Raw genomic sequence first — 14,625 nt, 5'->3', positions numbered from 1 at the left:
GTGTTGAACAACAACAAAAAAGCCAGTCTCAGAAGATGAAACAAAGTGATACGATTATAAAGCTCAAAGAAGCTCCACTGATGTATTCTTTAACAGACTGGTTCCAAATAGGAAAAGGAGTACGTCAAGGCTGTATATTGTCACCCTGCTTATTTAACTTCTATGCAGAGTACATCATGAGATACGCTGGTCTGGAAGAAACAGAAGCTGGAATCAAGATTGCCGGGAGAAATATCAATAACCTCAGATATGCAGATGACACCACCCTTATGGCAGAAAGTGAAGAGGAACTAAAAAGCCTCTTGATGAAAGTGAAAGAGGAGAGTGAAAAAGTTGCTTAAAGCTCAACATTCAGAAAACGAAGATCATGGCATCCGGTCCCATCACTCCATGGGAAATAGATGGGGAAACAGTGTCAGACTTCATTTTTGGGGGCTCCAAAATCACTGCAGATGGTGATTGCAACCATGAAATTAAAAGACACTTACTCCTTGGAAGAAAAGTTATGACCAACCTAGATAGCATATTCAAGAGCAGAGACATTACTCTGCCGACTAAGGTCCGTCTAGTCAAGGCTATGGTTTTTCCAGTGGTCATGTATGGATGTGAGAGTTGGACTGTGAAGAAGGCTGAGTGCTGAAGAATTGATGCTTTTGAACTGTGGTGTTGGAGAAGACTCTTGAGAGTCCCTTGGACTGCAAGGAGATCCAACCAGTCCATTCTGAAGGAGATCAGCCCTGGGATTTCTTTGGAGGGAATGATGTTCTGAAGCTGAAACTCCAGTACTTTGGCCACCTCATGCGAAGAGTTGACTCATTGGAAAAGACTTTGATGCTGGGAGAGATTGAGGGCGGGAGAAGAAGGGGATGACCGCGGATGAGATGGCTGGATGGCATCACTGACTCAATGGACGTGAGTCTGAGTGGACTCTGGGAGATGGTGGTGGACAGGGAGGCCTGGCGTGCTGCGATTCATGGGGTCGCAAAGAGTCGGACACGACTGAGCGACTGAACTGACTTACTGAAGTGATAAATATTCTTTAAAAAGAACAAGATATATATATATATATATCTCCATACAATGGAATATTATTCAGCCGTAAAAAGTACTGATACATGCTACAGTATGGATGAACCTTGAAAGCTTTATGCTAAGTGAAGAAACCAGATGCAAAAGGCTGTGTATTTTATAATAGGTTTATATAAAAGACCCAGACTAGGCAAATCCATAGTGACAGAAAGTAGCTAGGTTAGTAACTGTCAGGGACTGTGAGAAAGGGAAGATGAGAAATGACTGGCAGTGGGCACCAGCTTTCTTTGGGGATGATGAATGTTTCTTAGGGATGATAGTTGCACAATTTTGTGAATATACTAAACACCATTGAATTGTACACTTTAAAATGAATTTTTGGTATGTGAATTGTATCTTAATTTTTAAACTTTTTTTTTTAAGAAAAGGAACTGATTAAACATCTATGTTCAGGGTACTGTTTACCTCTGGGAGTAAGGCAAGGGGATGGGTTGGAGGAAATAGAGATAAACGTAGCAGCGTGTACTAAGTGCTGGTTCTGAAGCGGCTTTATGGGTGTTTCCTTTTACTGTTTCATTATGTGTGTTACATGGGTTTTTATACATATGAAATATAATGTGAAATTTAAAAGAAATACAAATATTAAATGAAGTGACATTAAAAGCAAATGACTGCCTTATGAGAAATGCTTCTTGAATTCCGAGTGGAGTCCAGGGTCGCTGCCGTGGTTTGATTGCAGATGGAGCTATTCTGACCTCTGCTGGCCGGGAGGTGAAGGGCAGCTGGGGCCTGCGGGGCCAGGAGAGGCATGAACCCTCTGAGCACGTGTGGTCCTGGCTGCTAGAGAGTGTGCAGGAGGTCAGGCCGCAGCCTGCCTCACCCCACTAAGAAAGGGCAAGCAGCGTTGCGCTTTTCTGGCCTGGGTTTCTTTCCCTTTACGTCTCTGGCTCTCTAGTGCCCTCCTTTAAGCCCAGGGGTGAGGCATGTGTAACTGCACCGAAATCCATCCCTGGGAGGGACCAGCTGCCCTGCCCTCGGCCTGCATCCAGATGGCCCATTCAGGGACCACTGGCCCGAGACCAGGGGCTTGAGCAGAAGTCTCAGGCACCTGCTGGGGAAGGGGGGGCCGGGCGCTGATGCTCCGAGAACCTGTCTCCATGTTCCCTTTGTTTAATCAAACCACCTTTCAGAGGTTTATGAACTAGAGTCTATGAGAGGAGTTGACTTGGGCACTTTGGAGGTGAAAGGGTGCGGGGGCACCTTGAGGGAGAGCTGTCAGCCCTTCAGGGATTACTTTACAGAGTCCAGGAAACAGCAGGCCTCCCACCCTCGCCCCTGGCTGGACACGAGGGGCATTGGTCTCCCTGCCCCCATTTAATCGATAGAAAGGACTTCCGCCAGTGGGTCTCGGTTGTAGAGGACGAGGGCAGAAGTCCCAGGCATCTTAATGAGCTAGAGATGGCCATGTCTCTGGGTGGTCTAGGGAGGAGGACTCAGGTGAGATGTTCTCCCCAAACCCTTGGGGTTTTGTGACTTTGGCACCGGAGAGGCGGCCTGGTGGAGGCATTCCTGAGCTGGGTTAGGATCCAGGCTCTGCTGCTTGCTACCATGAGTGTTATTCACCTCCTTTAAGCTCAGGCTCTTCACCTGCAAAACGAGTTTTTAGTCACAGCGCCTGCTGGTTGAACTGATTCCATTGTAATTGAATTCATGCTTGCAGAGCCCTCTGTAAGGAGTCTGTCAATGGCAGCTGCTTCGGCTTTCAAACCATCCGAGGGGAGAGCTTGGAGTCAGGGTGGGAGTCCGACTGGGCCCCTGGCTGGGCTGAGGGTTAGAGTGGGGCGTCTCCTACCCAGAGAATCATTTCCCTCCCTCTGTCCCCAGACGCCATGGAAGTGGTGCTGCTCTTCCTGTGTGGCCTGCTGGCCCCAGCGGTCCTGGCCAGTGGTGAGTACCCCTCAGGACCTGGCTCGACAGGGTGGCAGCCACAGCCCTTTCTCATGGAAGGTCCTGGCCCTGTGGGACACTCGGGGTGGGGGGTCTGAGATTCGACATATCTGATCAGCTTCCCTGCCTTTAGCCTGCAAAGAAAGTCCTGGAAGGCAGCAGCTAACTCAGCCCCCAATCCAGCCTGCCCACCTCTCTCCCCACTGGCTTCTGCCATCAAGCCCAGCAGGTCCCTGTAGACTCAGCCTGAATACTGGGAGCCAGACTTGCACGTCAGTCTAGACTGTGCGAGTCACATTTCCTCCCTTGGTTTCAGCCTCCCCACCTGTAACAAGAAGAAAATCCCCCTGCCTTTTGGGGATGATTTAAGATTCAGAAGGGGCAATACGTGTGGCTCCTGTGAATACTGACTCAGACTCGGGCTCTGAGCTGCACCTGCCTTTGGCCCCCCGCAGTGACCCTGGCAAGGCTGGCCCAGCCTTCCATGCTTCTGTGAGCGTCTCTGCCTCCTGGGCCCTGCTTTCCAGGGATCCCTGTGTGGGGAGTGAGGCCTGTGAGACAAGGTGGGAGACTTGGGAATCAGGATGTGAGCTGTCTTCCTCTTGACCACGCCTGTTTGTTTTTCCAGCCGCTGAGCAGGAGAAAGAAAAGGACCCTTTTCATTATGGTGAGTGGTGATGGTGGGGGGAGGTGCAGCCCCACGCAGGGGCGGGACCGACGTGCTCTCCCTGGCCCTTCGCCTCTTCTGTCTCTCACCCTTGTTCCTTTCGCAGACTACCAGACCCTGAGAATTGGGGGACTGGTGTTTGCCGTGGTCCTCTTCTCGGTGGGGATCCTGCTTATCCTCAGTGAGTATGTTTGTTCCTCTGTTCACTCTCTAAGGACAATGTCTGTGGCTGTGAAGCACGTGGCATACGGTAGTTCTCTCTCCTGGAGAGGGAAGGAGCCCGTCTATCTTCCTAGTTATCTCCAGAACCTAATACACTGCTGGGCACATAATAGGTGCTCAGTGAAACAGCGAAGCATGAACGAAATAAGTACTCGATGAAAACAAGCACAGATACAAAGGGGCGGGGTGGCTGTATCCATCAGGGCGTGAGTCGGGGAGTCACAGGGGAGAGGAGACGGGGGCTGTCCTCAGAGGGCTCCGAGGCGTGTCCCCCTGCGTTTGTTTCCCCTCATGAGCCTGGGCTGCTTGCAGCTCTCAGCGCTTACGTGGTCAAGAAGACAGTCGTGTTGAACCTTGACATCAGAAGAGCCCTCCTCCAGCCAAGGATCGCCACATACAGCTGTGCAAGTCGTGCACTGCACAGAGTCCCAGGCTGCTGGTCACACAGTCCCACAGACTCACAGCGCAGCCCTGCTCGGGCTAAGCCGGACACTGACCCTGGATGGTTTCTTTGCCTTTCAGGTCGCCGATGCAAGTGCAGTTTCAATCAGAAGCCGCGGTAGGGATACCATTGCTGTGGGCACCTGGGGTGACGCTGGGAGGGCTCAGGGAGGGGCCCGTGGTGTGTGACCCCAGATGAATGATTTCTGGATTCTTGTCTCAGAGACAGGCCATGTGCATTGGGGTAGGGGTAGAAGTTTTGAGGGTTGCCAGGCAGCCTTGGGGAGAAGGCAATGGCACCTCACTCCAGCACTCTTGCCTGGAAAATCCCATGGACGGAGGAGCCTGGTGGACCACAGTCCATGGGGTCACGAAGAGTCGGACACGACTGAGCGACTTCACTTTCACTTTTCACTTTCTGGTGTTGGAGAAGGAAATGGCAACCCACTCCAGTGTTCTTGCCTGGAGAATCCCAGGGACGGCAGAGCCTGGTGGGCTGCCATCTATGGGGTCGCACAGAGTCGGACACGGCTGAAGCGACTTAGCAGCAGCAGCAGGCAGCCTTGAGGGCAAAGGAGAGGTCAAAACGTCAAGGGTCAGCCTGCCCTTCTTTCTTCTGATGTGTGTGGGGGGGGTGGGGGAGGGGGAGGATGCTGGATCCTTGTCTGGAGGCCCTTGAGACAGTTGAGCTTGGCCTCAGGGTCTCTCTTGAGGTCTGTCTCCTCTCCAGGACCTGTGATGCTGCTCTGCGGGTCACCTGTCCATGAGGCTCTTTGATTTTTGTGGAAATCTGGGCTTCCTCTCACTCCCCTTTTGCCCCTACATAAGGGCACACTCATTAGTCCCTATGGTAACCCAGGGCAGCCCTGGACCTCAGAAGTCCCAAGTCAGTGACAGGACACACACCTTCCCAGCACTTACCCATCTTGGGTGCCAACATCAAAGGGTGCCCATCAATTCCTCTGACCTCTCCCCCACCCCATGAGCCCCATAATGGAGAATGATCCACCATGACCTGGAGGAGATGAATCCCTGGGCCCTGCCCCAGCAAGGGGACTGGCAGTGCTCTCTGGGTTTGCCCTGGAGACCTCTGACGGGCTTGCATCTTGTCTGCCGGCAGGGCTCCTGGGGATGAGGAGGCTCAGGTGGAGAACCTCGTCACTGCAAATGGTAAGTGTTAAGACCACCTGCCCAGGTGGGACGGAGGAAACGGGCAAGGGTCCTTGTGCAGCTTGGGGTGGAGCATGGTTGTCAAGTGAGGTGGCTTCTTGAGAGCTGGCTGGCCAAGCATGTTTCCAGGTGCCAGAGAGGGGTCCCAGGTCCTCTGCTCTGTGTCATCCCCTTACCTCCACGAGACAGGCTGCTGTTCCTGACTACTGCTATTTACAGGGACTCTGCTCAGTGCTGGGCATGGTACAGAGTGTTTCACTTCTCAGTAATGGGCACACAGCCCCAGGAGGTAGGCATCACTCTCCACATTTTACAACAGAGGGGCTCAGAAAAGTTCAGGAACGTGCCAAGTCCTCTAACAGGCGAATAGGAGACAGGGATCTGCCCGGGTCTGTCTGACTCGCAGTCTGCATGAAGCACCCCTGCTCTGCGGGTCAGGCTCCCCCCAACCCCCGAGACAGGCATAGCTGCTGCAGGGGGGTGGCCCACTGGGGTGAGGAGTTCATTCCCCCCACCTCCATACATTCCCTGGGCTCCATTCTGGTTCTTTTTCCAGCCACGGAGCCCCAGAAAGCAGAGAACTGAAGTGCAGCCCCCAGGCGCAAAGGTAAGTGCTGTCTGCCCATATCTTCCTGTCACCATCACTGTTCTGACCAGAGTCTGGCTGAGGAGTCATCAGGGAGGAATTGGCTAGCTTTTGCAATGGACATGGCTTTGATCATGAGCGGTGCTCTGCAGAAACTCAAGCCTGAAGGGTGATGAGACAGATGGACTAAAACCTCCCAGTACCACACGCACACACACACAGAACACGCAGTTGGGAAATCGAGCTTCCTCACAACCCAGCAGTCAAGTTGCTCAGGCGTCATCCTAGCTGCCACGTGGGCATGACTTGGGAGGGAATTAGCATTCATGAAATGCTCCTGATATCAAAGTAGTATAAAGACAGTGGCTTCCGGTGATGATTCAGAAAGTTCCTCAGGCCATTCTTTGACGTTAACATTTTATTTTGAAACTTTCCAACCTACACAGAAATAGGAGGATTAGTATATGGCCCCGAACCCCCACCCCCAACACCATACCAGCATTATCAGCTCTTGACATTTAGGGGCACTAAGTTACTGTTTAGTATCCATTTCCATTGTTTGTTATAGTAATACAGGAAAGCAATAATCTAAATGCTTTACAGTTTTTAAATTGCTGCCACATACACAAACTCACTCAAGTCTGCCAGAAAAAGTGAGTAGGACAGGTGGGGTGTAGCCCCATTTTATAGATGAATAAATTGAGGTCAGAGAGAAGAGCCATACAGATGGTAAGTAACGGACTGGAACTTGAGCTCAAGGACTTTGTATTGATAGTTGAGGGCTGGATTCCACCATACCCCTCTGCTCCCTCCTGTCTCCCTTTATGACATACCCTGCAACATACTGGGACATAGCAGGGGGCAGTCTTCTGTTAGCTCACTCTGCCTTTTTTTTCTGTACAAATAAGGGATATGTTGTGGTTTAGTTGCTGCTGCTAAGTCGCTTCAGTCATGTCCGACTCTGCGACCCCAGAGACAGCAGCCCACCAGGCTCCCCCGTCCCTGGGATTCTCTAGGCAAGAACACTGGAGCTGGTTGCCATTTCCCTCTCCAACGCATGAAAGTGAAAAGTGAAAGTGAAGTTGTTAAGTCGTGTCCGACTCCTAGCGACCCCATGGACTGCAGCCTACCAGGCTCCTCCATCCTTAGGATTTTCCAGGCAAGAGTACTGGAGTGGGTTGCCATTTCCTTCTTCAGAAGATCATCCCAACCCTGGGATCAAACCCACGTCTCCTCATTAGCAGCCAGGTTGTTTAACATGGAGCCAGCAGGGAAGCCCCAAATAAGGGATATACTTTATCCTAAATTGTTGAAAGAGTTGAAAGAAATTTCTGGATTAGAATGCCGGTATACCAGCTCTTACCGTGATGCTAACAACATGGGAGCATTTGAATTCACTCCTAAGTGCTTTTCTATTCTCATGACAGCCCCGTGGGTGGGCAGTGTGGGGCTCATTACCTCCATTTTCTAGCTGGGCCCTGGGGAGGTCAAGGATGCCTCAGCTTGACGTGGCTATAGATCCAATCCAGGTGGCAGGTGTCCCAACTGTGGCTCAGTGATCTGTCCACATCACAGCAGCTGGTGGTTCCGAATCTGGGGGGCCCTGTGGGGAGGTGCCAGGGAGGAGCCTTGAGCCAACAATTGTCTTTTTTTTTTAAACTAGAACTTCCTTGGAAACCCTGTTCTCCTGAGTCTCAGGACTGTGAGCAATTCTTGAGGGTGTCCTGAGAAAGAAACCCGGTTTAACAGTCCTTTCCATGTCTTCATCTGCCAGCTTCCATTCCCCTGAGAGAGCCCCCACTGAGCTCCATGCCCTCCTCCACCTTCATCTCCTGGTCCTGCTTCTCAGACTCACCCTCCTTGGTTTACTGGAAACAGGGCACTTGGAGTGGGTCTCATCTTAGGCGTTCCCATGGGCAGAGGGGCTGCCCTAAGGAATGGCTGGGAGACGCGTGGATGGAGAGGTTTGAAAGGAAGCCAGAGGTTTGTTTTAATTTGAATTCTCTTCTGCTTCGACCTCCAGAACCTGAAGGCAGCTGCCTGAACCTTTAGATGCAAATACTGATGCTTAAGAAAACCGGCCACTTCAGCAGCGGGTCTTTCCCCAGGAGAAGCCAAGAGCTTATGTGTCCCCAGCCCCTCGACACCTGTCCTCAACTGAATAATGCAACCCCACCTCCCCCACCTGGAGCCTGTGGTCTCGTCCACCTCCTGTGACGTGTGTGTCTGTGTGTGTGTGTCTGATGACTGTGATCTCTGTGGTTGCTTGTTTGTGGATGACGTTGTGCTTTAGTGAACCTGAACCCACCTTCCTGGGCTGGAGCTGAGCCAGGTGGCTGCCAGCTCCTCTCTCTCTCCGTGGCCCCGTCACCTCCCACTCTTGGGAGTCTGCTTCTCTCTGAGAGACCAGTCCCTTCTCTTGATTTCAGGGTGGATACGGGGGTCTGGTGGGAATCTCCAGCTGGCTTGGGACTTGGGAGGGTTTACATCACCTTCATGACCCTTGTGCATGGCCGCTTTTCACTCCTTTTGTGAGAACCTTGCTTCCATACTTGTCCCTGGACCAAATCTGTGCTGAGGTCTCTTGGCAGTGGGAGGTTCCAGCAAGGAGCTGATGAGCCCACCTTGCCCTCGGGCGGCTGAACCCCTTCCCTGGTGCCCATATGCCCCGCCTTACCCTGCCCCCGGGGAAATGTGCTCCTTGCGTGTCTTCTCAGCAATAACCCCCCGGGCTCTGGAACCATACGCCCTTCTCCAGCCTTCCCTGCTCCAGAGACTCCCATCTATAGCCAGCTCGCCTGGACCCAGACTCTCATCCCTGAACTGGGGCTCTGGCAGGTGATGGCTGAGTGGATGCATTTGGCTGGGGCCCGTGCTCTGGGGAGGGGCAGCATGGAGAAAGAGCAGGGGTCCTCTGCTTGGCTGTCTCCACCCTGCTGGCCAGGCAGCAGTGCCAGCCCCTGCCCCCTCTGCTAGCCTGGCACCAGGTTAAGGAGCGGGCAGGGCTCCAGGCAGCCCCACTGCAGGGGGAGGAGCAGGAGGTCCCAGGTGGTGAAGAGAGTGGAAAGTCAGAGCCCACCCCTCCTGCCCCTTGTGTTCTCGTGGAAACTGACCAAACCGTGCGCTGTGACCAGGACTGCCGTTCTCTGTGTCGTGATCTCTCCTCTCAACAAGGACAAAAAGGAATAAAATACCACTTGTTTCCTAGCGGCTCTGAGGTGCTTTCCTTTTTGTGCAAGAATGTGTGTATTTGTAGGACCTGTGGTGCTCGAAGGGCTGAAGGGGGGGTGTCCTTGGCCAGAGGGAGGAAGTGACGGCCGCAGGGCAGCTGGATGCTCTTTAATTTGGCTGCTTGACCACTTAGCTCCTCCCCGCTGCTTCTCCAGCCACCCTTCCTCTCCCCTCCTTTGCCTGCACCCCCTCCTCCTCCTGCTCCCACCCCAGGTCACGGGGTTCAGGCTCCACCCCACAGCCTTACCCGTGCCTCCTACATGTCCTGGAGAGAGGGGAGTCCTTAGGGCTTGCTGGCCTGGACTAAAAGGTTCTAACCTGTCCCTCTGGTCAGTTCTGGAGCCAATATCTAAGAACTTGACAAAGAGGGGTATGGGTGAGTTATTTGGGTTATGATCAAAGCCCTTACCCTTTCATCTTTCTCTAAACCCTAATACCCCCTCCTCTGTGAAGCCTTCTCAGACTTGAGGTAGATAAGGCCCCTCTTTTCTGTGCATGTAGTCACACTGGCTCCTGCCTTTATAGCTTCGTGTTTAATACTCTATGCCTTGGATCCGTACTGTAGAGACCAGGTGGATAATGTCCATTTTGGCAGTGACACAGGAGATGGGGCATAGGGCCATGGGGTCACCTAGACTGTCCTCCCAAAGGCATTCCAATTCAGTTTTTAAAGAAGGACTGTTGGCCAAACAAACACAGCTGATGGGGCTGTCTTCCTTGGAGGTCATCCAGGTGTGGCCCCCACCTCCCAAGTGTTTTGTGTGTCTTTATTGTGAGACCTGGTTCCTAGGGAGCAAGGACTATGTCTCCTTCAGACATAAGAATGCCTGGAACGCTTTACAGTCTCAGAAAATCTTCATAGAGTCTGTCTAGATTCTATGAGTTGTTTGGAGCTGCAGGATCACAGGCACAGGTCCTGAGGGACTGCGGGGTTCAGCCATGCCCTGGTCACCCCCGGGACATGCCTGTCCTGCACTACTTGTACCCTCAGTCCCCTAGGTCCTTGGAAAGACTGAGGCTTATAGTTGAGATCACACTCAACACTGTCAACCCAGAGATCGTGGTGGCTGAAACAGCTCTGGTCATACTTTGTATATATAAGCTCACAACCACCAATCAGGAACTCTGACTATGGGTCAGGGTGTTTGTAGGCTTTGCAGCAGTTGCAGAGAAAGGCCGAATGAAGATCCTTAGAGGGCCCAGATGTACAAAAGTTAGTGAGGGACTTCCCAGGTGGTCCAGTGGCTAAGAAGCCACCTGTCAATGCAGGGGACATGGGTTTGATTCCTAGTCCAGAAAGATTCCACATGCTGTGGGGGAACTAAGTCCGTGCGCCACAACTACTAAAGCCTGCACGCTCTAGAGCCCAAGCTCCGCAACAAGAGAAACCACCGCAACAAGAGAGGCCACCGCAGTGAGAAGCCTGCGCCCCACCGCTGGAGAGGAGCCCCCACTCACCGCCGCTAGAGAAAGCCTATGTGCAGCAACAAAGACCCAGCACCGCCATAAACGAAAATGAGATTAATTTTTTTTATAAGTTGGTGGTTTTCTCCACACATTCATTATTGAAAAGAAAATATGAAACAATAAAAACAAGTGTAAGCAAGTCCAATGGGGAGGTTCTGATTTTTCTCATAATAATTATATTAACAATAGAAAATAGTAGTTCTCATCTCTAGCATAAACCATAAGATGGTTCTCTCTACTCTGCCAGACTCTGAGCACCTACCTATTTCTCCTGGCGATCTGGCATGATCTCTGAGCTCGATATTCACATTTTACAGCCTCTCTGATAAATCTGTGACAGGTCTAGGGCCACATGACTGGCAGATGGAGGAGCTAGGCGTTGGGTGCAGGCTGGCGGTCTCCAACGTTCTTCACAGAACACACATGGCTTGGCTTCCTTCTTCAGGAGGCTGGCATCCAGACAGAGGAAGAGGATCGTCTGGGCTGGTGAGACTGCGACTGGAGCCTGGCGATCCCTTTGGGGCATCAACTAGCTGAACTGTGCTCTGAGGAGGGTCCTGTGGGAAGTGAGTGGTCTGGAAGCAAGACACATAAAGAACAAAGAAACTGATGATCAAAATAATAATAATGGATGAATGAATGAAGACAGCTGACATTTACCATGCACCTACTATGTGCCAAACCCTGGGCTGAGGTCTTCATGGGTTCCAACTCATTTAGAGCTCAGAGCTATATATGATGGCATCCCTATTTGACAGATGAGGAGGCTGAAGCTCGGTGGGACCTGCCTGACTTTGCACTGCTGCTGGCAAAGCCAAGGTCTAGGCAAGGCCCATGCAGGTCTAAGGCAGTGTGACCCTGTGATTCAGAGGAAGTGACCCAGGGCCATGAGGTGAACGTGAGCAGGAGGCAAAAAGGCAAAACTTGGCCTCATGTGAGTAAGTCCTTAGCTCCCAGGCTATGATGATCCAAGACTGGAGTGAGCTCCCTGTCACTGGAAGTGTTCAAGGTGAAGGAAAAGGACCAGCATGTAGAATCCTCTGGGCAAGATGGGCTCCGAGAACCTACCCAGAATGACCTAAGTGTCCAGGCCTAACTGAGGACCCCTCACGCCCCAACCAATGGATGGATGAGCCAGTCTAGCTGGAGGGCGCAGGTCAGGGGAGAGGAGTCAAGTCCAGGCATGTCTTTCTTCCGGACTCGTACTCCATGCAGGCAGGACCTCGTCTGTCCACTCAGCCTCTAGGGCACTTGGCTTATATTTGTGGCTTGGTTGAATATAACAAGGAGTGAACGGGAAAGCTGGACTGAACAGGAAAGCTGCCGTGATGTGCCATTTCCCAGAAGGGTCTCAGGCAGAAACCTCAGGTTGTCCTACACCTTCCACCTCCCAGCCGCTCCCCCTGCTCCCCACCTCCCCCTGAATTCCGCTCCTGCAATTTTCAAGTCTATTTGCATGAGCTGTTTATGCTGCTTAGCACCACATAAAAATAGGTCAGCCTGCCTGCTCCCCACCCCTACCCTGGCCTGTGGCCCTCCCCTATCACTTTTTTTTTGTTTTTGCAGGTTGTGGATTGGAAGTTGCCACGTTGTTCTTGGAAGAGAGTCAGAGGCAGAGTGCAAGCAGCAGGGAGAGAGGGGTGGGTGAGGGGGTCTCCAGGCTGAAGCACACCCCAAGGTCACTGGGCACCTTTTCTTCCTGTGGGAAGGAGAGCTCTGCCCTCCCCAGGATCCTAGGTTGGCAGGGGTGGCTGGCGGGACAGGGGTGAGAGAGCTGTCCAGCTCTGTCTGGTTCACCCCACCTTGTCCCTGGCTATTCTGCCTCACCCTGGGCCTGGAGAGAGCGTGAGAGAGACTGGGGGCAGGAGGCGGGGTGGAGGGGGCTGGTAGGTCAGGTGTGTTTGCCTGAGCCAGGGGAGGAGCCTTGGAAATACCTGTCTCCAGGCCACAGAGAGGAAGAATGGCCACTTCTCACCATTAGCCTGATTCATTGCTGTCGCAGTTGAACTCCAGTGGGGCAGAATCAGCCAGACCAAGCCAACCGGCTGTTGATTTTATGGGGCCAGCCCCAGCCCCGTGCCTGGTTGCACAATAGCAGGCCACCGGCCAAGGCAGTGATGGCAGAGCAGGTGATGCTGTGATCGGGTGTCCTGAAGGACTCGCGGTGGTAGGGGCTGCCAGGCAGTTGGCCCTCTGCACCGTCCAGAAGAGGGGGTTCCTGCCTCCCAGCCAGTGCCTGCTGAAACTGAAAAAGGCTCAGGACACCCCTTGTGTTCCCTCCAGCTGTGTGATCTGGGCTAGACCCCAGCATCTTTGTCAGTTTCCGTCTCTGCAAAATGAAGTCCTTCCTAGCCATGGTGTAAGCTGGGCTCCTGTGTAGTCTCGGGAGCCTTGGTTTCTTCAACTGCACAATGGGTCCATCAGTATCTTTCCTGTTACCTCACAGGGTCAAAGTGAGATTATGGACATAAAAATACTGAAAAATTTACATGTATATATTATGTTATTGTCAACTGAAGATAAGCATACAACCTTAAAGTTGAGGATTATGTTTTATTTGGGGGTATTATTGAGGACTATTAAAAAGCCATCATTTTGCCAGCGAAGGTCCATGTAGTCAAAGCTATGGTTTTTCTAGTAATGTACAGATATGAGAGTTGGACCGTAAAGAAGGCTGAGCACCAAAGAATTGATGCTTTTGAACTGTGGTGCTTTAGAAGACTTTTGAGATTCCCTTGGACAGCAAGATCAAACCAGTCAATCCTAAAGGAAATCAACTGTGAATATTCATTGGAAGGACTGATGCTGAAGCTGAACCTCCAATCCTTGGGCCACCTGATATGAAGAGCTGACTCACTGGGAAAGACCCTGATGCTGGGAAAGATTGACGGTAGGAGGAGAAGGGGGAGACAGAGGATGAGATTGCTGGATGGCATCACTGACTCAATGGACATGAATTTGAGCAAACTCCAGGAGATAGTGAAGGACAGGGAAGCCTGGCATGCTACAGTCCATGGGGTCACACAGAGTCAGACACAACTTGGCAACTGAACAACAATGAAAAATTACTGAGGACTGTAGTCTGGGAGATGGCCTCTCAAGCAGCTCTGTTGTAGCTCTCAAGCAGTAGAACTGTTCCAAAGAGGTAAGGGAGAAACCAGGATATATAGGAGTTTCTACTGGGGAAAAAAAAGTAGCTAAACATGAAAAGATTACTGCTAATCGTAAAAACCAGGCATCCCAAGTTAAGACTTTAGTGCCTTTCTATGTATGGGAAGATGCAAGATTCTGGGCTTATTGAAATTATTCCTTTGATATGCATCTTAGCTATCTAGGGCCAATTCGCTGTTTTTCTCCACCCTGAATTCCTTCAGGGTACACTGTCATCAGCAGTGGCTGCTGGTTTGATGGAGGGCAGCATTCTTTATTGAAATGGCAGGCAACATTTTTGGGGGGTCTACATTATTAATATTTGTATGACCATTCAGGTCCTCTGTGCCCTTTTTGTGATAGCAGGGTTCCCCTTCTGTCCTGTAGACTGGGGCTCAAGTTCTAACTTACCTACATACCCTGAGAGTCTCCTTCTCCATGACTATCACAAAACCTGCTTGGATGAGTGGGATCAATGAAACAAAGAGACCAGAGTTCTTCAGAACTGTTGTGAATGATAAAATGGATGGAATTGCTACCACGTGAGCAGAGATGGGGGCCAGACTCCAGACCTGGTAATCTGTGTGCTCGAAGAAGCCAGGACAGACTTGGTAGTCTCTGAAGTCAAAGACAAAAATGATTACAAAGCCAGATGTGAGCTATTTGGGCCATGGCAGTGGAATCCAGAAGGTCATGGAGGAAGGGTTGGAACAGC

At 51.7% G+C, this 14,625-nt stretch overlaps 1 protein-coding gene and 1 long non-coding RNA gene across 6 annotated transcripts in view; one reads left to right on the top strand and one right to left on the bottom strand.

The window, feature by feature from the left end:
• Positions 1-9,269, top strand: part of FXYD6 (FXYD domain containing ion transport regulator 6) — a 36,292-nt gene extending 27,023 nt beyond the window's left edge. For 4 of the 5 annotated variants that reach the window (XM_027979244.3, XM_042232682.2, XM_060399732.1 and 1 more), the window contains exons 2-8: positions 2,914-2,976; positions 3,605-3,643; positions 3,750-3,824; positions 4,388-4,424; positions 5,427-5,476; positions 6,033-6,083; positions 8,086-8,252. In XM_027979244.3, coding sequence (XP_027835045.2) covers positions 2,919-2,976; positions 3,605-3,643; positions 3,750-3,824; positions 4,388-4,424; positions 5,427-5,476; positions 6,033-6,061 — 288 coding nt within the window. In that variant the 5' untranslated portion in view covers positions 2,914-2,918 and the 3' untranslated portion in view covers positions 6,062-6,083; positions 8,086-8,252. Of the gene's footprint in view, positions 1-2,913; positions 2,977-3,604; positions 3,644-3,749; positions 3,825-4,387; positions 4,425-5,426; positions 5,477-6,032; positions 6,084-8,085 lie in introns of all 5 variants that reach the window. The other variant, XM_042232683.2, reaches the window with a different exon arrangement.
• Positions 9,270-10,811: 1,542 nt separating this feature from the next.
• On the bottom strand, positions 10,812-12,789 carry LOC121816630 (uncharacterized). The gene is made up of 2 exons (XR_006056274.2): positions 12,695-12,789; positions 10,812-11,335 (listed from the first exon to the last, which is right to left on the bottom strand). It is a non-coding gene; the product is annotated as an uncharacterized LOC121816630 (long non-coding RNA).
• Between the last annotated feature and the right edge of the window lie 1,836 nt (positions 12,790-14,625).

The sequence above is a fragment of the Ovis aries genome, chromosome 15, assembly GCF_016772045.2.
Source record: "Ovis aries strain OAR_USU_Benz2616 breed Rambouillet chromosome 15, ARS-UI_Ramb_v3.0, whole genome shotgun sequence".
Taxonomy (NCBI): Eukaryota; Metazoa; Chordata; class Mammalia; order Artiodactyla; family Bovidae; genus Ovis; species Ovis aries.
Note: the sequence above shows the minus strand (reverse complement) of the source record. Positions and strands in the feature narration are given on the sequence as shown.